Below are 26,692 nucleotides of genomic sequence, written 5' to 3' on the forward strand. Positions count from 1 at the left end.
GCCACCTCTGCTGTTGATCGCCATAGCCAAACCTTCCAGCCCCACCGCCATAGCCAAAACCTTCCTATTTCATCTTTCCCGCCTTCCCTCCTCCTTTCCCCTTCTTCCTCCCGCTGTACTCGACCTCCTTCCTTTCCTCTCCGTAAGCTTCTTTGCTTCTCTCCTGCATTCGCATCCCTTATTTCGTTGTCGTGCTTTTGTATAACCGTTTCGCTTCCGCAGTAATCCCTGTAGGGTCTGTCCTTGAGCCTTACAGCATTCGTTTTTCCTGTTTCGAATCCGCTTTTGGACTTGGAGATGATTTTTTTTTCCCTCCTGGGGGGCCGGAGGGACGGGGGAAGTTCTTCATTTCAACACAAGTACTAGATTCGTGTTTGCGGTTCTCCAGCTTCTCCGCTGTTCATGCTGTTTCGTTCTTCGAGTTGCTCGCTTTCGTAAGGTTACTAGAACTCGCCTTTTTTCCTCAAGGTGTGAAGCGTTTTCTTCGTGCCACAGCATCCCGCGAATCCTTGGAGTAGGATTGCTGCAACGATCGGAGTGTTTTACAAGTTGCGAAGCGTAGAGTGCTCATTATTTTGCTGTTAACGAGGTGTGTGGTTCCTGGTTCCAGCTACTTCAACATGGGAGAAGGTGTTTCTTATTATGAGCTTGGTTTCCCTGACGTATTGTGTCCCTCGTCGGGGGTCGTTAACGGAAGGCGTATCGTTTCCTTCTTCACATACCTTGTACGTTATAACGTCGTGAAAGAGGGGCAAGATCCTCTCGTTACTCCCGCAACGGACTTTTTGGTGCTTAACGAATTTGAGCTCGACAACGAGGTTGCAAACAATCTGTCCGTGAAAATAAACCTGCCTCTGGATTTATGTGTGACAGCTGATTTCAGTGCTGGTGGCATTGTCATTTTAAACGACATGCAAGTAAGTTTCGTTCGTGAACTTTTCTGTCCTTCTTCCATATTCTCGTCAAGTGGCAGGTGACAAGATTTTGGAAAGCCGTTTCAGCTACGGCAGAAGAGTTTACGGCACGTGCATTTTGGTGTATTCGCGAGGTTTCAGATTTAGATACACGATAATGTACCCACGTTTGTAAGAGTAAGAGAGGAAAAAGAATCTCCGTAATCTCATTCTCGCCTTGCATGCCACGGAAGCGAAGTTATGGCCTGGGGATAATTCAGAGACGCTGTCGTAGATTTTCTTTGCCGTGGCATCGACAATTCTATTGTGTTATTGTGACTAAACTAGAAATCGGCAGGTTAATAGAATGTTAAGAAGGTTTTCGTCCACACTCCAAAATCTACAGCATGTGCGAATTCATTTTCCGGCAGAAAATATCAGCCGTTCAATGATCGAGTGTAAAGAATGAAAAGGATGGGAGTTCTCTCTCTCTCTCTCTCTCTCTCTCACACACACACACTCACACACACACACACACACACACACACACGCATTTTTTTTTTTGAATGATCTCACGCGCGCGCGTGCTCACACACACAGAGCTAACTTCGCTTGGGCTGTGGATAAACCTCTCATATGGAAAGGAAAGAGGATATCACCTTGAAGCGTTGTGTCGCATGGTTAATTGACAAAGTTTAGTAAGACGTAGTAAGATCTTGCCGTAGCTGGGTCTCGTGAAACGAGACAGATGGTGTAGCCAAGCAACACCCCCCAGATGGTGTTCGCTAGATATACGCTACGCTTTCGTACGTTTTTCCCTGGCTTTGCAGGTTAGATTTTTGCAGATCTTGCCTTTTCATGACATTTTCGTAGGTCATTGGATCCCGAGCCAAGAGCTAGAAGAAATAGGGGACCTTAATAACCGAGTGTTCTTTTGCCATGTCAAGGTTCCATCGTGATTCTTTGGCCATGAGACCCCGATGCACCTTTGACACGTGTAATCGCCAATAGTCTTCCATTCTACGTAGTCCAACGAACACCCTTTGTTGACGCCTTCACGTAGTGCTTCTTGAGGCAGACTAATGGAACACGTGAAATATGCTCGGCCAATCTTATGAAAACGAAAGATGCTTTGCTAAAAATTTCAGAACTTTGGAACAGCCTTGTAGACAAAGTCTTCAAAGACTCAGAGCAGGCTTCAGTTGAACCTGTTGTTAATGCACGGATGATTCAGAGTCCAAAATCTGATCTACACTTTTCCAAAGGCTGCTAAACTTAACAATGTATTGTGATGATGATGGATAATTTTAGGAGCCTTATTATAAATTACAATAGAGCATCGAAGCTGGCTTCGGTTAAATCCTTGAAGCCTTTGATTAGTCTCCCTCAAGTCAGCGTGCATGGGTGTTTCACAGTTTGATGTGGGCTTGTAGTCTGTAGACTAAGTGATGATGAGCATCCTAAGTAGAGGAAATAAAGAGGAGTTGCTAAGCCAGGGATGGTTAGCATTTGCCCCCATGTGGCCACTATACTCACAGTTAGGGCCAAGTCTTGTACAATTTGATAATAATGATCTAGCCACGTTCTCCTTTGCCTATTCGCTGGCGAAAAAATTCTGATATCAAGGGCTTCCAAGGCTTTGTAGGTTGTCTTGGAAGTTGAGATCTGGAAGCAGATAAAGACAATTACCGTTACCAGAATCCCCCACAGAGACAGGAGCCTCCTTGACTCCTCTATAAAAACCACTGCCTGGTTTCATTTGTGATACACATGGCCCTTTGAAGGAGCCCTAGACGTCACTACCCATTTCTGGAAGCGATCACAATTCTTGATAAATTTCTTAGAGGAAGCATGTTTCCACTTTCTTCTTCTACATTCTTAGTTACATGGGTTATTTGTGCTTAAGGGTGTTTGGGATATTGACACAAATTTTACTGTATTTAACTTATGACGACTACTCTTTCAGGGCTTTTTCTTAACCAACTGATAAGCTGTATCAATTCAGACATTTTAATCTTATTGAATTCCCTTGTTAGAATCTCAGTTTTTTAGGTCTCTTGACTAACCTATAGACCATTTATCAGCTCGCTAGTTGTATCACTTTGTCTCTTGGCATACCCTTATCCCATACCGTACGCATTCTAGCTACTCTCTAGTTAATATCACTATTGCAGTACCCAATCTAGTGTGCACAATAGTGTCTTAACAGTGCCACTTGCCCCTCCCCACTACCTCCTGCTGCTGTACCCTCCCGATAGCTCCCAATTGTTGCCCAATTCCGTCTCCTTAGCTCCCAATTGTTGCCCAATGCTGCCTCATTTCGCTGCACTCTGTCTTTCTTGGCTGCCTCTGTTCAGACTTGTATGGCATCTTGTAGACGCTTGTATAGGCCGTACAAGACCGTGCCCATGAGCCTTCATTCATCTGCACTCCCTTCACCATGTAATTTTGGACTTCGATGTTGTTCATGGATACCTCTTCATCCCAAATCCCATTTTGGTCACCTCGATTGTCGATGATGTAAGGAGTGTGGCTATGGGTCGTTGGTCCACGACTGGATTCTAAAAGAATTTCGCACAATGGGTAATGAGTTCCATTAGTTGACTGATCAAAATCGGCACATTCAGCTCGTGGAACTTCTTCCAAGCTGAGTTAATGTGTCTACTTTGCTGGTCATTCAGCTTCATTTTCGTTTTTAGGTTCGTTGCCTTCAATTAATCATGCATTTTGCTCTATCAGTTGATCCTTCTCTGGTTATCGACCCGATGATTCTCCCAATTCAATGAGTGGTTCTTTTTGTTTCAGTTCATGGCTGATCTTCATTGCCATCTTCTTCTTTTCCTTCTAACAAAACTGTTGCTCTCTTGGCTTCTTTGGCTTCGTCTATGGGTTGGCCCTTGTGATCTTGTGACCAGTGGCAAATCTACCTCCATTATCACCACATGTGCTTGGGATGCACGGTCATCTTGGTCGCATGTCTTCATAGCATGTCGAGTTGCTTCATTTACAGCCGGCATTTTCTCTTTTATGTCCTTTCCCACGTAACCACGTTGTGTTGTTGCTCTTCTGTCTTTCACCTTGGTAGACTTTCTTCTTGCTCCACTTGGTAGACATTCGTTGTTCGTTTGTGCTTGATGAACTAGTAAGTTGGTTACGAATTAGCTACCTACGGCAGCGGTGAGGTACACCTCCGAGGCCCTGAACGTTCCAACTGACAATCCTCATCGACGAGAGGAAGAGGCTGGATAAAAAATCCCTACCTGACTTGGTAGCGGAGATATCCCTCTCTCGGGAGAAATTCCTCCTATTAAGAGGAGGGAAGTCAACTGGGGAAAGCACTCCCACACCTTTAGAAGGGGAAGCTCTATCCTTGAACAAGGTGCTCCCCAAGGGTAGAGGGTACAAACTCCTCTAACTCAAACTCTGCCATGTTTGCCAGAACTGCAAAAGAATTTCTGAATGATGCTCCTGGTGCAGGTGTGCGGAGGATCCTTGTAGATGAAGGAGTAGAAGCAATAATCCCCTTGCCTCTGTCAAGAGGTGAAGAAGTAGGAATGAGAGAGAGAGGGGGCTGTTGCTACTGATGGATCTCAGCCAAAAGAGTAGCATTAGCCTGGAGTAAGGCACGAGCTTCAGCAAACGGCTTGCTCCATAGGAGAAAGCTCCTTCACATGAACATCTGAAGGGACAGGAGCAACCTCATCAGCACAAGGAACTAAAACAAGAATATCTCCTGCCTGTAAGGATGTGTGGAATGGCATAGCAAGATGATGCTAAATAGATGCAAACCTGTAGAAAACTTGCACGGAGGACAAGCATTGGGCTGAAAGGTAATTCTCTAGAAGTTCGATATGCCTTGTTAGCATTATTTGACTCCTCGTAAGTCGCATCAAAAATCTCAGGGGCAACAATCATGCTTAGCTTGGTTGCCCCCACATTTCTCATGTTGCATATTTACAGTTTTACTTGTATCCACTTCTCACCACATTTGAAGTACAAATTAGCCCTCTTCGTGCTGTCCATAATGGCTCAAGCATGCTTCTTAATGTCTGATTTTTTGGTATGACATCTGTCTTTGCTGCAAATCTTACATCTGGCTATTTGTATGGCTTTACATAAGGCATTGTACTGTCGGACACCTATGAAATGGGGCGTTGCAGCCTGTTTATCATGCCATTCACGCATTCTGGTTTTTTTGTCATTCCCTTAATTTCTGCCCCCATCTTGCTTGTCTTTAGAAGCATACTTTCGATCAAAAACTTCAGCAAGCTTGGCAACTCCCTCGATAGTTTGGGGCTCATCAACCCTCACACATCAACGGCCAAGGAAGCCCTGGATAAATCACAGCAATTTTTCCCTTTCCGATCGATCATGCACAAAGAGGAAAAGTCTCAATAACTACTATGGATACTCCAAGTCTGTATCATGGGCGTAGAGGCCGAGGGGGCAGGGGTAGAGGGTGGGGGAGAGGGGTGAGGGTGAGGGGGTAGGGGGGGGGGGAGAGGGCTGAGGGTGCGGGGGAAGATGGCGGGGGAAGGGGGCTGAGGGGGCGGGGGAAGGGAGGCAAGGAGGGGCTGAGGGAGGAGGGAGAGGTAGGCATGGAAGGGGCTGAAGGGAGAGAGGAGAGAGGGGCAGGGAGGGAGGCAGGAAGAGGCTGAGAGGGGGCAGCAGGGGAGTCGGGGAGCAGCAGCAGCCAAAAGTATGCATGACCACCACCTTTTGTAGTTTTGTGAGGATTGAAGGTGTCAAAATCTAGGATGGAGTATTTAGAATCATTGCTAAACCTTGGATGAAGTTCCATCCCACTGAAAAAGCTGAATGGGGATGGTTGGGTTGAAGTTCCAAGGCCTTGGGAAATGACCAACAGTCCATTTTGGGAAGAAAACTTCCATTTTGGTCCAAACTTACTTGTTTTTTTGCTATTTTTGTTCCTTTTTGTTGTTTCATGTTATTTAGTAGGTAGAGGAACTAGAAAACCAGTCCTCAAGCACCCCAAACATTGACACCTGACAGAATATCTGCCAGTTGGCATAATTAATGTACCAAATCTTGGCCGAAATAGTGGTCAACTCTAACCCAGTGCATGTCGGGTTACTAAGCCAGCGGACCCGTTGCATTAACAACCTCCCGCACGTTGGGTCAACAACCTAACGCACATTGGGTTACTAACCCAACGCATATGCCGGGTTAATGGTCAATGGTAAACATAGTCTTGTGAGTCAAATTTGGTCATTTAGTGATCTGGAATGTGTTGAACCACCACCAACCACCCGGAAAAACTGAATGGGTCTTCCAAGAAAATTAACTTGAAGGGTGAGTGTGTTCATAAAATCATCAAGATAAAAATCTCAAAGGGAATCATCACACTTAGTAGCACCAGGGAATTTGAGAACCCATAACATCTCTAAGACTGGGCAACTGGGCACCCAAACCTACTCCCTAGCCTGTCAAAAATAGAACCATGTTGCATTAGCTTTAACGCAGTGCACCCGCTGTGCGTATAACACACCGCACTCCGGGTTAATAACCCAGCGCCGTGGGGTCAGCCTGTTGTCTGGTAAGAGTGGAAACTAGATAGGGAGGCCAACTAGGAGACTACTTATCCTGACCCACCTACATGCTATTGAGATTTGGGAGAATCCTAGGAGCTGAGTCAGAGCAGGAAGTTAGTGCCTCCAACAACGTAATATCGGGCCAAGTGACCGCTCTAGTATCAACCTCATCCGGGAACTCGGTCCTGAGCTTATACTCTGTACACAGCCCTTCACAAGCTGACAGTTCCAGCTTTGAAGTCTCGAGGAGCTTCGATGCATAGATGGGTGAAAATCCAAATCTCGGGGCCTCCATGGCTCCTAACTCCATCTCAATCAGACCCCAGTCTCCCACACCTTCAACTACAGCCTCACGGCTTAGGGAGTCTCTCTCCAACTTCTTGGGGAGGTTTGGGTTGTCTTACCCCGACGTGGTTAGTTCCTTTGCAAGGCAAACAAGAGTGTCGGAGGAGCCGCATGGCCCTCTACCGACCACTGCATTAGGAAGCACACAAAGTAATCTAGTACTCACAATAATGATGAATCCTACAGGGCCTCATGTTCAATTATATGAAGGTGAGCCATCGTGTATCGGAGCTTTTGAGCCTAGGGTACCTATCTTTTGGTCACCAAGTTCCGACCGGCAAGGAAATGAACAAACAGACTGAACAAACAGACTTTGGGGAAAACATATTTCGTGCACGATGGCTTTTTGCCCCCCTCAATACCAAGCTTGGGAGGGAGCCCCAGAAGGTATTTCCCACCCCACGGCTGCACCTTATTGATCAGTGCCTAATGTGACAATGCCTAGCTCAGGCCCTCACCGGTGCGACCAATACAGCCAAGCACGCCACGCATGCCAACTCCAGGCCCAAGTGGCCTTTGAATAGCTAATGCAGTGCCTATGCGACCCATGAATTTTTACAACCCACTCCGTGGACCACCCAACTTTGGCAACGTGCCGGCCCCATCACCAAATCGTGCACTGCAGATTGTACTTACAGATGAGGCGATGAGGATCCTAGTGCAAGCACTAGAAAGGGGGGTCACGTTGCCAGCTTTTGTTGGAAGAGATACTAGGCCAGTCACCATCTCCAAGCTCATTATTAAGTTTCTAGGAGAGGGAGATCCGGTGTGCCGTGTAGAAAGGTTCAAGCAAATTTGTGAGACGTTTGGGGATAGAGGTGACTTAGACAAGGTTAATGCATGTGGGTTGAGCTTAGATGGCAAGGCACACCAATGGTATAGCGCCCCAGGCGCGGGAGAGAAATCAATTGAAAAACGCTTAGAAAGACATTCATAGTGGGATTTGCGTGCACTAGTCCGAGATGGAGCCCTATCAATCAACTGTATGTGGTTAAGCAGAAGGACCATGAGACCTTACTGGAGTATCTTACAAGGCTCAAACATTTGAACTCTTGCTGTGAACCTCACAAGAGGATGAGCGATTGTTGCCGTGCTTCCTCATCGGGTTAAGAGATGCCAAGCTTCATGATCACCTCATTACCTTGAACCCCACATTGTTTGAGCTGTGGAGCAAGAGCGATGTACTCTCAGTTGACAATATGAAGGATAAAGCCCAAACTGAAAAGTCCCAAGTAGCTTCATCTGATGTATCTCATATAGGTAAAACTATTAGTACATGTGAAGCTAAGGAGGCAACTCCACTTCCTAAGGACGTAAACATAAATGAAATAGTCACCAACCTTATGAACTGAGTGGTCCAACAACTAAGGGGGGATTGGCAAGGGAAGGCTCGAGCAATTCTCACCTATTCCGTGGGAGAGACAATGTGTGTTGTGGACTATGCATGGGCAATCATCCTACGAATGAGTGCCCTTGCCTTAGGGCTAGGCTAGCACTCTATTGTGCTCACTGTGCTAGATTCGAATATCTTAGTGTTGGTATCCCAAGGTTAATTCCCAGCCTATATACCTCTGTATCTGCTTGCCTCGCTAGCAGCCTATCATCATCCTTCTCCTTGTTGATCATTTCTAGGGTCACTTCTATCTTCTCAAATCCCCTTTCCTTGATTTTGGAAATGAGACGCAAATTAGTATGGATGTATACTAATTTCTCGGTATTCTTTGGAAGCAGCCTATTCCTTCTTTTAGTATGGATAAGAGAGAATGTGCTCCAATTCCTCTCACAAGGAGAAGCACATGTGCCTTGCGAGAGCACTCGAAGAGCTAACTGCTGCAAATTTGGTGTGTGAGCCCCAAATGTCTCCCACCAACAGGAGATTATGATCGTGATGTCTATGCCCTTTGACAGCAGCTTTAGTTTCTTGATCCTATGTGGATAGCAATGATTTGGAGCTTTCTTCATATTCTCTGTGGACAACATTTAAATTCAAGGCTGTCCTGAAAGAGGTGAGTGTCTGTGGAGTGGCATCCAAAAAAGTAGCCGTGTCATCTGTCAGCTCATTGTCCATCAACTCCTCTTCTTGTCTCAACGGAAGTCTCAGCCCAAAAATATCAGCTTGAGCTCTAGTATAGAGGCTCATAGCTTCAGCCACAAATAAGAATAGAAAGGGGGCTAGAGGGCATCTCTGTCGGAGTGATCTGGATATCTGAAACCTGTATCCCCTGATTCCACCAATGAGTACCTGGCTATGGGCTGACCTGTAAAGAGCAGAAACCCCTCTAATCCACAAATCTGAAAATCCAAAGCAAATAAGGGTTCCCTCTAGAAAACCCCAATATACCCTGTCATATGCTTTTTCAAAATCTAGGAGTAGAATTGCTAGTCTATGGCCCTCATGCATAGCCCACTCAGAAGCCTCCCAAAATGAGAATATATTATCAAAAATTCTTCTGCCATGGACAAAGCTTGGTTGTGTGTCATGTATAAGATCTGGTAAGATGGGTTGCAATCGCAGACTGATGGCTTTTGCCAAGATCTTATACAAAGTGCCCAATAAGGTGATCGGTCTCCACTGAGACACTAAATTTCTGCAACCTCCTTTTGGGATAAGGTGAATGAAACCTTCTGAGAGTGAGTCCGGCATCTCAGCGGAGTCCCAAACGCCCTGCTGGGCTGAGGTGATGTAATTTCCAATCTGATCCCAAAAAATAAAAAAAGAAGAAGATGTAAGTCCATCTGACCCTGGACAACTACCCTTATGAAGGGCAGTAAGAGTGGTCCTGAATTCTATGTTGGTAAAGCATGCATCAAGTGAGGCTCTCATACCTTTATCCACCAACATACGAATATGCTGCCAAATAACCTGTCTAGCATCATCTCTGGCGTGTGAATCAGGATCTGCAGTCAAAAGGGAGGCATAGTAATCTGAAGCAATCTGCATGACGACATCTGGATGTGTCTGAAGTATCCCGTTTGAGTCAACAAGCTGCGAAGCCAAAGAGTGAGGTGGCATACTCTTGCTCTGAATCTGTCTTGAGTTGCTGAAGCTCGTCTTTGGAAAAGGTAACTGTTTTTGCGGTCGGTGAAAGTGGTCGAGGATTGGCTGAATGGGAACCCATTCGTCAATCAAGGTGGAATGGCCGACACGAACACGAAGATGCTTTGTTCGTCCAACAACCTGTTGCCAGCGAGAGAAAATCTCTCTCTTGTTCCTAGAGGGGTTGAAGAGGGGGGGGGGGGAGCGTGGCGGGGGGGGGGGCAGGGTAGGGAAGGAGGAGAGGGGGACGGAAGGATAGAGGTGATGAGGCAGAGGCTGAGAAAGGGGCAGAGGGAGGGAGGGAGGGGGCAGAAGGTAGGGGCGGGGGAGGGGAAGGGAGGCGGGGTAGGGGGAGCGGGGGGTTAGGAGGAGCAGGGGGATAGGAAGGAGGGGCAGCGGGGGGGTAGGGAGAGGAGGGGAGAGGGCAGCGGGGTAGGGAGGGAGGGGCGGGTAGGGGGAGCAGGGGGTAAGGAGGGAGGGGCAGCGGGGGGGAAGGGAGAGGCGGGGAAAGATGCAAGGGTAGGGAGGAAGGGCGGGGTAGGGAGGGAGAGGTAGGGGGGTAGGGAGGGAGAGGTAGGCAGCAGGAGAGGGAGGGAGTGGAGCGGAAGAGCGAGTGGGGGGGACAGCAGCGGGAGAGGGAGGGAAGGGAGCGGGAGAGGCAGCAGTGGGTGAAGGGGCAGCAGCCCGGGAGGAGGGGCTGGCAGGGAGAGGAGGAGGGAGGGGAAGGGAAGGGCAGGGAGGGAGGGGAGATGGGTGCTGGACGGAGGGCAGCAGGGAGGGAGGGGAGATGGGTGCAGGACGGAGGGCAGCAGGGAGCAGCAGGACGGTGGACAGCATTTCATGCCTGTGTGGACAACAATTCGCTCAGAAGCTTCTTCTTATTTGTGTAGTCTTGTGTGGACACTTATTTGTTGCAGTAAAGCTTTTAGAGTGGCTTACTATCCTTTGTGAATGACAGTATTTTCTTTCCCCACTCACTTTATGGGAGGGTGTTAGAATTATCTAGATATCTAAACCTCATGAGGGTTTAGAGGGTTGCATGGACACTTGGCAATCATGCTTGCATGCATTGGACGTGGCTGGTATAAGGCGGTTGTGCCCCTCTCGTCACCCGATGTCTCAGCAAGGGAATTCGACTCTTGGCGTCTCATGAGAGTCAACCACGAGCTGGTGACAAGTCTACGATTAGAGAAGCTGAGCAGGAGATTCGTGGCTGGTTCATCTATATAGTGGCAGCTTTCTGGTGTGGAGGGTGCTCTTGGAGTTTCGTGAGTTCTGGGGCATGCTGCGTGTGTTGTGGCTACTATGTGCCTTCAATACTAAGGTCACCTTGCCTCAAGAGTGTATGTGACTCACAGCAATGGGTGAGCATCTCTAGCTGCAAGTATTGGAGTTTACCTTCAGCCTGTGTGGCTTCCATCTATAACCGTGTGTCGGTTCATCTGCACATGAATGGAGAGCTTGTGTAGCTCGCCTTGGCCTTTCTTATACTACTGTGGCAGCTCATATGCGCATGTGTGGCGACTATTGTCTACTTGTGTGTCGGGTTTATTGATGTCAGGTTAATCTAAAAGCCTTTGTGGCTTTGAGTATTGAAGCTTTGTAAGTTGCAAAAAGCCTGGTTGGGCTGAGCGACATATTAGTGTGGGTTCTTCTCCATAAGAGTGAGAAACAGGTTTGAGTTTCTATATGGTTTCTATGTTTCATGTACAATTTTATGTGAGCATTTAACCTATTTTGTGAGTTGAAAGAAAGCATAGAAATCTGATTTCCAATACAATTGGTTCTTCTAATATTTGTCCTGAATTTGCGGTCAGGTCAATACAATGAAAGAATTCAATACTTCTCTTTTCAGTCTTGTGCTTGGAAAGGGTTCTATTTCGTCAGGAGGGTATGCTGTTATGGAGAACGTAACAAAGGGTTATTATGTTCTGCCTCTCAAACATGGCATAAAATCGAAATCAAAAACGCCCACAATTGAGCTGATTGATTGGACCCTGGCAAATGTTTTACCAAAATGTAAGCTGGAGTTCAGAAAACAGATGCATTGTGTGCCAATTCAGGCAATTTCTGAAGTTCATCCCTTTTGTAAGGAGGGTTTGCATTCAAAGAAAAGAAGATTGAAATTGAAGTCTGGAGTTTATGATGAGGAAGACTTATTAGATGCTGTGGTAACATATGGGCCATGGGGTGCACCTTGCTTTATAGTTGGGATTGCCAGGGATCTTTGTGGGTCAAGTGTAAGACAAGGAAACAAAGAAGGCATCACATATGCAGATCTTTGGATGAAGAAGTATCTCTCTCTCTCTCTCTCTCTCTCTCTCTCTCTCTCTCTCTCTCTCTTCCCCCCCACCCCCTTTCCTCCCTCCCTCCTTTTATATTTTTTCTCCTCATTTTCCCTATATTAATATTCTTGTTTCTTTTATGAATCCCTTTGCATCAAGTCGAACACCACATTACAGTATACATACTTTTGTAATTTGAGAATTTGTATGTGTATTTATAATCTTGTGGTTTTGTTTCAATACGAGATGATTGATCACAAGCTTGTTATATGAATTATAGCATAGGTCCAGTCTTCCAGCTTTTTGGCAAAGCTGGTTAGAGCAGCCTGCATACAGAGTAGAAACCATGCTGATCCATGTGCTGAAAAACCTAACCGACGTATTGTGCCTTCTAGAATGGTGCACTATGTGAGGTTTGGGGGTGGGGTGGGGTGGATAGTCAAGATAATGATAGAGAGTGGGCTGGCTTTAAGGGGGCATGTGGGAGCAAGTCAGGGTGGGGAAGGGGTGAAGGTCGATTGGGGGGGGCTGTCACGGACAAGGGGGTGGGGGAGCAGCGAGCGGGGGGTGGAAGGAGAGAGGCCGGAGCCACCTGTGGGGGCTCCTTCTACTTTGAAGTTGTCTCGCTCAAAATGTGCCCCCAAGTATTTGTATTATGGAACCAAGTTCTTTCCCTCTAAAAGTAAGAGATGTCTCCTTGTGTCGAGTCCCAATAATCATTATCTTTGTCTGCATACTGTTCACTTGTGTTCTTGAGTGCTTACAAACTTGACTCAATACATCTAGGTAGCTTTGTAGGATTTTATCTTTTGCAAGGAGTATGTTGCCTGCATATAATAGATACAAGGCATAACCAGAAATTTGTCACGTGGGATCTCATTTATTCTTCTAATTCATCAATGAATTGACCAAAGAGAGTTGGTGAGAGAAGGGCATTCTTGTTTGATCCCTATGTCACGGCTTGTAATTATCTGAGTTTCTCTCTTCTTTCCCATATCTCTTGCAGGGTATTGTTTGACGCCTTCTTAAGTCTTCAAAATGGCGAGTTTAGCACTTGAGCGGCTTTTGCGCCGCCTGTGAGCTGCTGAGCCGTCACGCCTCCCTTGGTCGCCCCATTGCCTCGCCCCGCCCCGCCCCGGTCCGCCATGAGAAGCTGATGCATGTGTGTACTCACTCTTTTCGTGCTTGTGCTTTCTTGATTTCTTCTTCTTCTTGGCATTTGTTTGTACAATCTGAGCCAAATTTTGAGCCAGCTGAGTCAAAGCAGAAGGGAGAAGATGAGAGAGAAAAGCACACATGTGAAGTTTAGAAGGCCCAGGAAGATCCAGGAATGGCAAAGGAGCATGTAGAAGGCACTAGAGCCACCTGGAACTCTAGGGGGGCCACTGAAGGTACATGGCCCTCTAGGGGGCCCATTAAAAATGCCACATCATCATTTCCCAACAACCACTCTTTTAATTCCTTGGAATGCCTTTGGGCCTAGGGATTAATTACGCTTATGTGCTAGGCACCATGCCGCGTTTAATTACACAGTTTAATTACACATTATTAAGCCCACGCTTGGACTTTTAAAACCAAAGTTGTCACGGTCTTGTAGTACATTAAAGTACTTAGAATTTCACGCCCCCGTGACACCTTTCGCCCTCTCTATAGCCCCTCACCCTCTCCATCGCTCTCCGCCTTAGCTTCCTCCACCCTCCACTCGTTGTGTCCCCGCCAGCCCTGTCTGTACCGCCCCTCCGCCTCTCGTCACTCTGTCTCCCGCTAGCTCCGCCTCTCGTCGCCTCCACCTCCGCCCCTTGCTTCCCCCGCCTCCTCCACCTTCCTCCCCCTCTCCCCCGCCGGTCTCCCCTCCCCGCCTCCTCTCCATCCTCTTGCCTTCTCCTTCCCTTCTTCTCTCCTTCTTTCTTCCTCCTCTCCCTCCTCGCATTCTCGTCCCCCTTGCTCTTACGCCTTCCCCCACCTCCCCTTGCTCTCCTTGCCCTCATCCTCCTTCCATGTCCTTGCTCCCTCCTTCACCTGTCTTGTCACCGCCTCCCTCTCTGAAGCCGCTCCTCACTCCTCTCTTTTTTCTTCTTCCTTCTTGCAGTGGGAGTATTTGTGCTTGTTAAGGCGAAAGAAAAACCTTGGTGGTGACCCTTGGTTTGGCCAGAGGGGCTCTATGGCAGCACCCTCGAATCCCACAGCTATTAAGGTTCTTCTTGCCCTAGTGTTCCCTGCTTTCCGGTTACACTTCGCTTCCTAGGGCTCCCAGAGGAGTACAGAGCCATCCTTCCCTCCATTGGTCGGGCATTTGGCACAGTGCTCGAGTCTCCGCCAGATTCGATCGCAGCAGTGGTAGCAGAGGACGGGGTCCCCAGGATCAGACTGGTGGTGGAGAGTCCAGAGTCCCTTCCAGAGTTGATTCTTCTAGAGACCCTTGGAGGGGGTACACTTCGCCAACGAGTGGGTTATCAGGCCATTGTCTCCGTTGTAGACTGATGGGTCACTTAGCCAGAGATTGCCCTCGTGGCCATGGCCGAGTGCCTCTCCCCTACCCTCGCAGAGAGCAAGCAGAGTCTGACGCCTTCTCAAGCAGGAGCAGCAGGAGTCTCAGACCCCCTGGGTTACCCCCTCAGAAGGGGACTAGACCCAGGTTAAAAAGAAAAAGAAACCAAGCAAACATGTTCGCAAGCGCCGCAGGTGGAGGGCCAATCGTAGAGAGAGGGACAGGGTTGACTGAGAGGCCCTGGAGGAGGAACAGCAAGAGCCATCTCCCCCAACGGAAGGGGCCACCACCCTCAGCATCTGCACTCACCCTTGCTCTAGCAGCAAGCCCCAGGAGCTCTAGATGCGACAATGGCGGAAGCTGCGGATGCTAGCCCGACAACGGCAGTGGAAGAGCGGATCCAGAGCCTCGACGAGCCTAACCAGTAGGGGGGCCTGCGGTCCTGCTAACCCCTCCTCCTCCCTCTCCCTCTCTCCCTCCCCCTCCCCCTCCCCCTTCCCCTCCCCCTCCAGATCCCTCCCCCTCTTTCTCTCCACTTGCCCCCCTCTCTAGGGTTTCCTCCGTTCCCTCCCCCCTGAGTTCCTCTTGCTATGATCACTGCCCTCCTCTCTCCACCCCTCGCTCCCCTTCTTCCCCCACCGCCCCCCTCTCCACCTCCGTAGCAAGTTCTTCCGCCTCGACACCCTTGCCAACAGACAAGGGAAATATGACGTCCCCTTCTGCTTCCTCATCGCAGCATCCGGTCCATCTAGGGAGAGACCTTGAGGGACAGGGCTCGTCCTCCCGGTCAGCAGTTCCCAACCTCCAGCTTGAGCGTCCCTTACCACAGGACTTTTGGAGGTTAGGACCCTAGAACTACTATATCTAGAGATTTCGGACTCATAACCTCTACCACTGGAGGTAACGCTCATGATCCTATAGCCTTTGAACGGGGGTTTGATCAGTGCAGTGGGCTCTCAGACACATCCCATATGGAGATTCCAGTTTGCCTCCACAAGGTTGGAAAAGTGGTCCCCAGAGGTGTTTGATGCTATTATGGGAGATCGGATTTCACGCATGATGGACGAGTGGATGGGGCCACAGGGGTTGGACCTTTCAACTTTGGCATGCGACAGTGAACTTTCAACTGAGCTTCACGTGCGAGGAGCTGATGTGTGGTTTGGCGGTAGGAGTTATTAGATTGCCATTAGAGTCAAAGGTGGAGCAGGCATACTACTGGCCCCTCCAAAAGTGTGCGGAGCTGTGTTTGGGGTGTAAGTCTCCTTCATGATGAAGTGAGCATGGAAGATCGGTATTGAGCCGGTATCCACCCTAGTACGTCGTCGCACAGACACGGACTATTCGTCCTCCAAATCCCCAGCAAAGTCACATAAGGCAGTCTTTCTGGAACAGGCACCCACTCACAGGAGAGCCTTGTTCTCGGCACCCCCGTCCTCATGAGTTGGACCATATTGAAATGAAATGTGTACCGGCTCCACGATCATGCTCGTAGACATCCTTTTGATCTAGGAGCACATGTTTTCAACATCAGACATCAGACGACGATGCAACCTTCTCCCAGGGAGAGGTCCAGAGGAGTGGTCCCCCGCAGTAGGACGGAGCGAAGGGGTCTGCACCTCAGTCTCAAAGACTTTTGCTTCAGAGGTCTACGATCAGGGCGAGCTCATTCGAGGACGGGCAGTTTGAATGGCAGTTCGGACGGGAGAGTCCAGGATTGGGATCATGAACGTGTATGCCCCAGTGTGCAAACAACACCGCCTGGCCTTTTGGAGGAGGTTGTGAGAATGTCTTCCGGATGTAGACCCCTGGATTGTCGGAGCGGACTTCAACAACCTGCAGTTTGGGGAAGATGCGCAGGGCGCGTCTCCTTCTCTGAGATGCCAGCAGCAGAGCGTAGCACGTGAGAGTAGTTCATTTTCATGATCAGTGGCAAAGACCCGTGAAGAGAGCCAGATTTCATTAGGACACCTGGCAGCCCCCTCTTCTCCTTTGGACAGAGAAGACATGATGGATTGCTTGAGAGACTGGACCGCTTCTATGTTGGGTACTGGGCACTACACAGAGGCGGCTCGATCGAGATTCTGGCAGGTACCACGATGTCAGACCACTCTCCAGTAGTACTTCACTTAGATCAGCCCCGTCGAAGTCTCCCCCAGAAGGTGGTCCGCATTCCTAAGGACCTCCTGTAGGATAAGGAGATCCGGCAAGTCATGGCAAGGATTTGGGAGCAGTTAGAGATGACATCGTGCGAGGGTTGGGCTGCGTGGGTAGCCGATGCGATTCAGAGGAGCAGTGAGGAGTTGCAGGCTCACGCTCTTAGGCGGAGGACTCTTCAGGAGCATGAGCGGGCTTTGAGGAGAGACCTCGCCTCTAGAGAGTGGCTCAAGGAGCAGGACCGAGGTTCTCAGTGGCTTAGCGATAGGTTTGAGAGCGCTCGCCTTGACCTTCACGACACGGAGATGCGACAGGCTGAGTTCTCCTTTCACTCCTCCCAAGCTCGGTGGGTGCAGCACGGGGACAAGCTGAGGAAGCAATCATACCACTGGGCCCCGATCAACACGCACACAGCTGCAGTGTCTTTGTGATTTATAGGGTATCACGAACACTGACCCGCAAGAGATTTTAGACCTGACCGTAGGTTTTTACAGCCAGCTCTTTCAGACGGATAGGATGACCCCAGCTGGTCTTGTGGCCCGGGATGTAGTTTGAGATCACGTTCCGACAGTAGTCTCGTAGGATTTATGCAACAGACTGGAGGAGCCTTTTACATATGGGGAGCTCTGGGAAGCCCTCAAGGCTCTCCCGACCAAGAAGTGTCCGGGTGAGGATGGCTGGGGACTCCGGCCTTCTTTTGGAACTTCTGGCAGATTATCTCCATCCCTTTCCGTTTAGCCTGCTAGGAGATATTTGACCCAAGCTCCCTCCTTCAGTCCTTGAGCAAGGGGTGGATTTGTTTGATCCTGAAAGGGGACGATAGGTCAGACATTTGACAGTGGAGACCTATCACTCTGCTAGATACTGCATACAAGATCCTTGCCAAGGTCTTGAGCTTGCGGTTACGGCCCCATCTTACCGACAAGGAGTGGATTGGTCTAGGGAGGAGTCACAGCCGTTGGCTGTCCTCTTGGATTTTGAGAAGGCCTAGACAGGGTGGAGTGGTGGGTACTATGCAGCGATTGGGTTTCTCAGATAGATGGGTTAGAGGAGTTTCAGTGCTTTATGCGGGGAGCTCTAGTCAGATGCTTATTGGCGAACACATAGGCGAGGCCTTTCCTCTCTCTCGCTCGGTCCGCTAGGGCTGTCCACTCGCTCCCTTCCTCTTCTTGTTTGTGGCGGAGTCTTTGGGCTATTACTTGAGATCACAGGTGGTGGGCCTCACATGGTTGAGGCTCCCAATCAGATAGGAGGAGCTGCTTGACATGGAGTTTGCAAATGACACAGCCTTGTATGTTGAGGCACCATAGTGAGTCTAGAGAGAGTCAGGGACGCCTTGGCTATCTATTGCGAGGCCTCGGGTGCACGGATCAATTGGACAAAATCTATAGGTTTCTTCACATGCTTTGAGAAGATACATGAGATCTGTGAGTGGGGGAGTGACTTTGACTTCAGATGGATACCGCGGGGCTAGACAACGAAATACTTCAGACGTCAGGTTGGTATTGGCATTACAGCATAGCAACAGATCGCCCCGGTCCTTGAGAGTGTTCGGCGCAAGCTTCTCTACTGGAGCTCGGCCAAACTCTCTTTAGCAAGTCGCGCCTTAGTGGCCCAAACCAGGTCCTTGCCACGGCTTGGTATATCGCCTCCTGCTGGTGCTTTCATAGAGGATGCATTGGGCAGCTCCGACGGTTGGTCCGGAACTTCCTCTGGGCAGGTTCGGACGGCACGAGGAACACTACAGCCCGGGTAGCTTGGCAGACGGTGATCATGCCGTAGGCACTAGGAGTCTTGGGTATCATTGATTCAGAGATTGAGAGCAGAGCCCTCTTGGGCAAGTTGGTTGTTTGCGGCCTCACCCCAGGTGCAGAGCCTTGGAAGCTCCTCTTACACCCCACGCACTGGGGGACAGTGGCAGCATTCACACAAATGGATCTTCTCGTAGGCCCCCCTTACGGGGAAGGGTTCCCCCTTGATGAGGAGCCTTCACAGGGTCTGGCAGGGGGTCTCATTCATGCTCCGCCTAGATGCAAAGAGGAGTTTGAGCGTCAGTCCCTTATGTGGGACCCAGAGATCAGAGATTAGGAGGGGCGGATGCTCGGACAACGGACTCACATTGGTTGGGTACAATGGGACAGTGGACCGGCTGGGTCTTTTGGCCGTTGGAGTAGATTACCATGGAGGCGGAGGCGACGTTTGATGCCCTAGCACATCTGCAAGGGGTAGGGCAGCAGATGAGCGAGATTGACTTAGCCATTCCTGAGTCTTGGTGGGGAGGACTTTGCATATGGAGAGACAACAGATGGTTGGGGCAGTTTTCCCGTGTTGGTGTCCTCTTGAGGATGTTGATGGAGGAAGGCAGCACATACCCCAACTTCTTCCATGTAGAACTTGGAGGCCTACTTCAGCCACTCACTGAGAGGGACCCTGAGATGGATGGGAGTTTTGATGGGATTTACTGGTAGATGATCAGAGTGGTGGGATGTTTGGGGAAGGAGTGTCACATTGATCCTCCCAGTATCTCAGAGCAGGATGCCCCTAGATGGCGCCTTTGGCTGTGGGAGGGTAGACCCTGAGGGAGGTCTAGTGGGATCCGGGAGAGTGGCTCTGGCCTTCCAGGGGTGGCCTAGCCGCGCAGGTGGATGAGGTGCCCTTCTTTTCCTACACCACACGGACTGGCAAGAGGCTACAGATGGACTCGTCGAGGTGGACCCCCTCGAGGGAGAGGCATTGGGTGACCCAGAGAGTGTCGCGGGATGTTCGCTCCAAGTTTTGGACACGGTTGTGGACCAGTTTGCGGCCGAGGACGATATCCTACTTCTTCTGGCTAGCCGCCCACGGAGGCTTGCCCATCGGACTGTGGTTGGAGCAGATGCGAGTGGAGGGGCAGTGCCATTGTTGCCCCGATGGTGTCCTGGAGACTATCCCACATTGCCTGTGGAGCTGTCGTAGCGCAGTGAGGATTTGGATGGGAGCCCTTACGATCATGACACGTATGTAGAGTCTTCAGAGAGATTACACCTGGGGGATGGTGGCCTGGTTGACAAATGGAGGACGTGCTTTTCAGATTGATGAGATCTCCCTAGCCTACCGGGTACAGGGTTAGAGCATCCAGAGGATAGCACTCCATGAGGCAGTCCCTCCTGACAACTCAGCTCCTCCTCCTCCTAGGGAAGACAGCGTTTGGGAGGTGGTAGCCAGCATCACGGCGTGGAACATTTGGGTGGCTCGTTGCAGCCTCGTGATGGGTGAGCACCCGGTTCCACCCTCGGCTACCCTAGTCGCCTTCTGGCAAGACATCATATACACACTACGATCCACTTGGGAGCGTGGGACTCTAGGCTGTAGGGCGACTATCGAGAGGCGTGCTCGTTTCTGCAAGGCTTGGCCTGCAAGAGTTTTCTACATCTTCACCCCGCGAGGGATTCGCTGGTTGTATAGTCCCCCCACTTGGCTGTTAGCCCCAGTTCCAGAGATCCCCTAGGCATTGAGCTCGGTTTCTCTGGAACAGGCCGGTTCTTTCTTTCAGCCTTTTCCTGTTTTTTTCCATACTCAGCACCTTCGGGGCTGCTGTCTTGTATGAAATCTTTCAAGCATTAATAGAAGGTTCCTTTCTTTCGGGAAAAAAAAGTCTTCAAAATGGCAGTAAATTGCCTTGCTCTTACCCTTACCCCTTTGTTGCAGCTTGTATTTAACAAGGTGGTCAATTGTTGAGTGTCCAATCTGAAATTAGCCTCAGATGGTGCCCTTATTTGAGTTTCTTCCACCCATTTACTGATTTATTGCTCTAATATGGTTCCATAGAGCTGGCCATCAAGCTACTTACCATTTTGATCCTGAATTACTTTACATCCTTCCTGCCCCACCCTTTGGAAATCAGTACTATTTTAGCTGATCTGCTACTCTCTGGGAAAACCTTATTTCAGTTTCTTCCACCCATTTGCTTGAATATGGTTCCATGAAGCTGGTCATCAAGCTACTTATCATTTTGGTCGTAAATTTCTTGGCCTTAAATTTCTTGGCATCCTTCTTGCAAGGCAGAAGCTCTGTAGCATTCTCTGTTAGGTTGGGTTAAACTTAAATTACAAGTCTTTGCCACCGCCCACTCCACCACCCAGGAAAAAAGACTTCTATTAAGTATGAATGAAATAGAAACATGAGTATCAGGATTCTAGGTATCAATACACCTTATGAAGCATGAAAATGCCAAAACATACCAGAGCAGGACTTAGAGGAGGGATCTGTCTCCATTCTCTAAATAATTCCTCCTCTTCGCAGTTACTAATCTAGAAGAACCTTGGATGGTGTATGCAAAACTTGGAAACAAATCTCATGTTTTTAAACTATAAAATGCAATGAGATAAGTTTTTGATTGCTATGACTTCATTTGTAGACTTTAAGATCCATGAAAAGTAACAGTCTACAAAAGGCTGAGTATTTTTCTGGGTTGGGGTTTTGTTACTGCAAAATCCAGGTATAAGATAGAGCTGAAACTCATTTCTCAGCCACTGTTAGTGGGGTACACACTGTCACGTGCCAGTAACTTTCTTCAAGAACCCGTTGCAAATCCAGACATGCCAGGTACATTTATTTTTAATGTGGAAAAGGGGAGTATATGACATACTGAGAAGCTAGCTGTTCTAATAACAATCAACAGAACATTACTTCTGGACTGAATCACCATAAGCTTGTGGAACTTGAGGGTTCTTTCAAGATCATTGTACAAAATTCTTTCAAAACTTCATCTTTTGAGAATCTGTACATTCTATTGACAGCTGATCATCCTTATACCACCATCCACCAGCAGGATGTTGGTTTAAAGCAAAAGCAAGAAGAGTAGAGCTGCCTCCAGAAGTGTGTATCCTGCATGTTGGAGTTAAGGGAAACCTATTGAGGGGAGCCTTGAGGCTTCCATCTGTGCTGTCTGCCTTGGAGTATTCTTTGCTGGCAGCACAGCTAAGAGATTGCATTGGTGTACCCATATCCGCTTTTAAGGTCAGTTTAAATATATTTTAGGCCTCGATAAAGTTTTCACAGCTGGAAATTTATTATTAACCTCTGGGAATTTTCTGAATTACTGTTGATTCTTATGATAGGTGCAGGATTCTTTGACATCAGGTGCCTGCAACTCGAATTATTGTTATGAACGCCTTGAGCTCCTTGGTGACAGTTTCTTAACCTTTATTGGTGCAACTGCGCTATACACAAAATATGTATCAATGGATAAGGATGGTTTAGCTTCTGTTTTACATAGCCTTGTTGAAAACAAGCGACTGTTTCAGTGTGCAGAAGCATGTGGGCTCTCTTCTTATGTGTTTGCTGAACCTTTCCATGCAAGGGATTGGATCCCTCCTGGTCCTTTACCTGTCTGTTTGATGGAAGATGAAAAGAATATGCAGACGGGATCCTCAAGGAGGCAGAAGATCTCCTATAGGACCCTGGCAGATATTGTTGAGGCTCTTGTTGGGTCATATGTCCTGAATGGAAGCATTGATAACACTTTGAAAGCCATATCATGGTTGAAGATTCCAATTGTGTATCCTTCGTCTGCTGCAGAAGCAGTATTGGTGTTGTCAGACAAAGGTGCAGCAAAAAGAACTTTACTGACATCAAATAAGATTACGAAGCTGGAGAGACGACTGAAGTATCATTTTAGAAATTCCAATCTTCTTTGTGTGGCCCTTCACTACGATTCTGAAGATTTTGAAGGTGGATTGGATTTTTTCAGGCTGGGATATCTAGGGGATACCGTCCTTTCTTACTTTGTGACAAGACATCTTGTTGTTAGGTATCCATGGCTGAATGTTGGTGATCTTAATGAGATGAAGCAATCCATTATCAATAAAGAAAACTTTGGATGCATTGCGGTCAAACATGAATTACACTTGTTCTTACAAGTCGTGCCTTGTTCTATAAAAGAGAGCATCTCAATGTATGTATCAAGGTGCCAGAATGAAAATCAGGGCTGGAAATGGGCTTCTTCGTATGGAATCCTCGGACAATGTGCACCAAAGGTTTATCTCAAACATGATTTCTTCGTCAGTCTTACTTGGTGCTTGTTTAGATGAAGCATTTCTTAGTGTAGCACAGTTGATATGTGAAAAGAAAGCTTGTGGCATATAAAAGACCATAATGGCCCAAACAAAAAGGTTTTGTAGCTTCTTGTCATCTGACAGGTTTTTGTTTAAGCAGGTTTTGGGTGATGCAATTCCAGCTTTAGCAGCTGCTGTTTTCTTGGATTCTGGGCTTGATGTGGAGCGTGTTTGGAAGGTTTGTCAAGTTCCCGTGCATGTTGCAGCTTTGTATTTTGTTTGTATTATAAGAGCAGGAAGTGCATATTACTGTGTAGGGGCTTATCAAGTCCTGAATTAAAAGAAGAGTGTTTGGAAGGTTTGTTAACTTCCCATGCATAATTGCAGCTTTATATATTGCTTGTATTATAAAGATTGTGAAGTGCATATTATGGTGTAGGGATATTCAGGCCTTATCAAGGCCTGAATTATTATAATATTTCTTTTGTATTATGAGGCTGTGAAGTCCATAATATCGTGGGGATATTCAGGCCTTATCAAGCTTTCATGCCTACCTTTTATTCTCTCTTTTCCTAATTAGTTGTGGATCAGTGGCATTGTTCTGGCAGTCACCTAATCGCATCAGTTGGTGGCTATTTCAAATTAGTCGATATTATAGTTATATCTAGATTCTAATCATAGAAGAAGGTAATACAGGACATTTTGGTCAGCCTTACTGCTTTTTCAGTCGAGGACATGCAGCTATACGGTTTCATGAAGCTGTGCCTCTTATTCAAGAGCATACTGCAAGGCTATATACAATGATTTGATGTTAGCATTTGTCAGGATCCAGAGTTCATTCTCTTGAGATTGTTCTGTGGCTGAGAGACAGTTGGTTAAAAAGTCACTTGTTCAGTCTCATCGCCAAAGATTGTTCTCTTCAGGTGCTATTGTACACGGTTTGTGATTGGTATCTGTGTTCTATAAGATCTGCAAAGAGAGGGTTTTATAGAACTACAGCTAAAGAGATCCTTCGATTAGAAGAGGTCTCTAAATAACCACGTGACATCTCTTATAAAGGGACTTAGTCAGAAGAAACGTTTTCGTCTATTTTGTCGTTTCATCGTTTTGACATGTTTGGTTTTGTCTCGAGATGGATAGATTTTGAATTGATACTTAATATATACATGGACAGGGGCAAGTAAGATATGTTATATTCAAGTTTAGAGTGACATAGAGAAATACAAGTCAAGGCACTTAAAAGGGAATTCAAATTTATTCAAATTCAAGCTTTCAATCTCCTTTCTCAAGTTCGGATAGGTTTTAAAATGATATTGAAGATACTAAATGATAGGGGTAAGTAAGTTATGTTACATTCATGTTTAGAGTGAGCAAAGAGAAATACAAGTCAAGAAACCTAAAAAGGAAATTCAAGACACAAACACATTCTTCAAATTTATTTGAATTTGAGCTTTCATTCTCCTTTCTGAAGTTTCAACTTTAGACCATTTAATATTTAAGGAGTCAAGACTCAAAAGCATATGGATTGTAGAAAAAATGGGGCAAAAACGTGTATTTGATTTCGTCCTGTTTCAAAACTTTCGTCTAAATGGGTTTTTATGTAGTCTATCTAAAGGAGTCATTCAGGATAATGCAGTTCAATGTGAATATTTAAGAGGTGAACCAAGAACTTCGCCTATGGCATGAAGGGGCACATCGAGTGAGAACTAATGAGACAAAATTGTAGGAAACAAGTGTACAATAAAGAATTGAGATGTTTCTTGCTTCAGCATCAATGTATATATAAGAGCTCTTGCTCACACTAAAGACTTCTAGATACAGATGAGATGCTAGGTACTCTTGACTCCTGAGATGCTTCCATACACCATCGTGAGGAGAGTTGTATGGATAGACAATTTGTGCCTTAACATTTTTTAGTCCTGCACTCCTCTTGCAATTTAGCACTGCCTCAATAGTGAGGCTCCACACAATTCAACCTTTGGAAGACCTTGAGCTAAGCACTTATTTGCTGTTAGGAAAGTCTAGCCTAATGTGGTCACCTTTGCCTCATCAAGTTCTAGACTAGTCTATTGAATCTCGATATTTCAAAGCTATTGCTATCCTCTAGCAAAAGTGTGTACATCCAACAATTTTTCATGCTTTGCAAGGTTATAATAAGGTTCCCATTTTTGGCAAAATGGCATAACCTTTTTTATAAACTTGGTCTCCAAGACAAGCCATAGAAGTAAAGAGTCCCCAAATGGGTTTTTTAAGCTCTCTCACACGCTCAATCGGTGATCTAGCCTTCCCGCTGGTCATTGCTTATGGTGGCTTTGCCTTGTTGCTTTCTTTTCTTTTGGACACACTCTCACGTACATAATATGATGATAAATGGAGATAACAAACTGCACCAAGCTCATAGCAGCAGTAGGCTAAAGCCACCTATAATTCTTCAGGAGGTATATGGCACACCGAAAGTCAAAATCCCTTCTAATGTGCTGCTCCCCACCACCCCCCACAAAAGAACCGCCTGCATCCTGCCCCCATGCAACATTCCCCCAAAAAAGGAGTATGGTGGGCTGATTGGGTCTCCTGCTGTTTATCACGTTGGTGTTCCTGCTTTCTGAAAGAAAACCCAACGAGGACTTCCCTGCCAACCTTTAGCTGAAGGCAAGTGCTAAGCAGATTGCCTGTACAGAAGATTGGCCAGTAGGGCCTTGCTTTGTAGTTGTGAGTTCAACATTCTGCAAGAGTAGAAGTAGATAAATCTTTGATTTCAGAATTAAAAAAATGATTTGTGTTGCTTCTTATTACTTTAATAGTATCACTATTAGCAATCTGACAATTCACAATATTCATTTTCAGTTGGTAATATATAGAAAACTATTTCTGATATTTATCTCAAACTTAACTGTGTGTCATGATATCTAATAATTGATTCTTCCATAGGTTTTCCGACCTTTGTTAGAACCACTACCAATGCCTGGGTGTTTTTCACTGCATCCAGTCAAGGAACTGACACAACTATGCGAGAAAAGATGTTGGTCCTTGGATATCAAGTGCTCATTTATTTCTGGTGCTTTCCACGTTCATGCACTTGTTAATCAAGTCATTATTGCAAGTTCTGAGCATGAAGAGAAGCGGGTTGCTCGAAGATTCATGGCACTAAAAGTAAGCTTTCTTCATGTTTCTTCAGTAACAGTAAATATGTTTTTTGCACCAAATGAGACACTTATGTCAACTATTATGTCTGGTGAAGTATATTGAAAACAGTGCATCATGAAGATTCACTGGTCATGGCAATGCATAATGTTGCCCATGCCTACACTTGAAAAGCCTTTGAATAGGAGTCTTGTTCTTCAAAATTTTGGGGTTTGCGGACATTCGCAGTTTTGGTTGCCTTACATGATGCCACTTTTATTTTCGTTTAATTCAGGCATTGCATCAGCTATTCAAGGGGGAATTTTTTGATTTAAGTGCAACACAAAATTCTGCCATAGGTTGGTAAGTTCTCTGAGATACAAAGTTTCACTTCAAAAGTTGCTGCTAGAGTGTCGTAATATCTTGATGCCTTTAAGGTTTACTTCAATGCCTTTTGTTAATTACTAATTCAATTATAAGTCTTCAAGCATCTTGTTGTCCTTGCGTGCTGATTTAGCCTCTGACGCCTGGTCGTCCTTTCTGTGCTCAAACCAGAAACATCACAGAGAAAATGAATTTGGTACCAGATATGCAACCGTCAGAGCAACTCCCTCTTTGGGCTGCTGGAAATGTGGCAGCTGTTTTCATGATGACAGAGAAGCTGTTCAGCTTGCAAGATGAGCTTAAATTGGGCTGGTGCAGCCCCGTCTCTGCAGAAGTCCATGATGTTGCGAACCAGCTAACCTTTTTTGGGAATCTCATAAATCAAGCAGCATTTTCAGA

General features: G+C 47.0%; 1 protein-coding gene across 1 annotated transcript; it reads left to right on the forward strand.

Annotated features, from left to right (window-relative positions):
- Positions 1–26,692, forward strand: LOC147905060 (endoribonuclease Dicer homolog 1-like). Its single transcript, XM_087398150.1, has 10 exons — positions 1–142; positions 611–917; positions 11,645–12,120; positions 21,232–21,338; positions 21,565–21,752; positions 21,854–22,771; positions 22,950–23,027; positions 25,718–25,939; positions 26,205–26,268; positions 26,465–26,692. Exons 2-10 carry the CDS (start codon positions 621–623, stop codon positions 26,482–26,484), a joined length of 2,370 nt encoding a protein of 789 aa, XP_087254276.1. The 5' UTR covers positions 1–142; positions 611–620; the 3' UTR covers positions 26,485–26,692.

This window comes from Dipteris shenzhenensis, chromosome 2 (assembly GCF_047967505.1).
Source record: "Dipteris shenzhenensis isolate YYH24624 ecotype China chromosome 2, Dip_SZ_1.0, whole genome shotgun sequence".
NCBI classification, from domain to species: Eukaryota; Viridiplantae; Streptophyta; class Polypodiopsida; order Gleicheniales; family Dipteridaceae; genus Dipteris; species Dipteris shenzhenensis.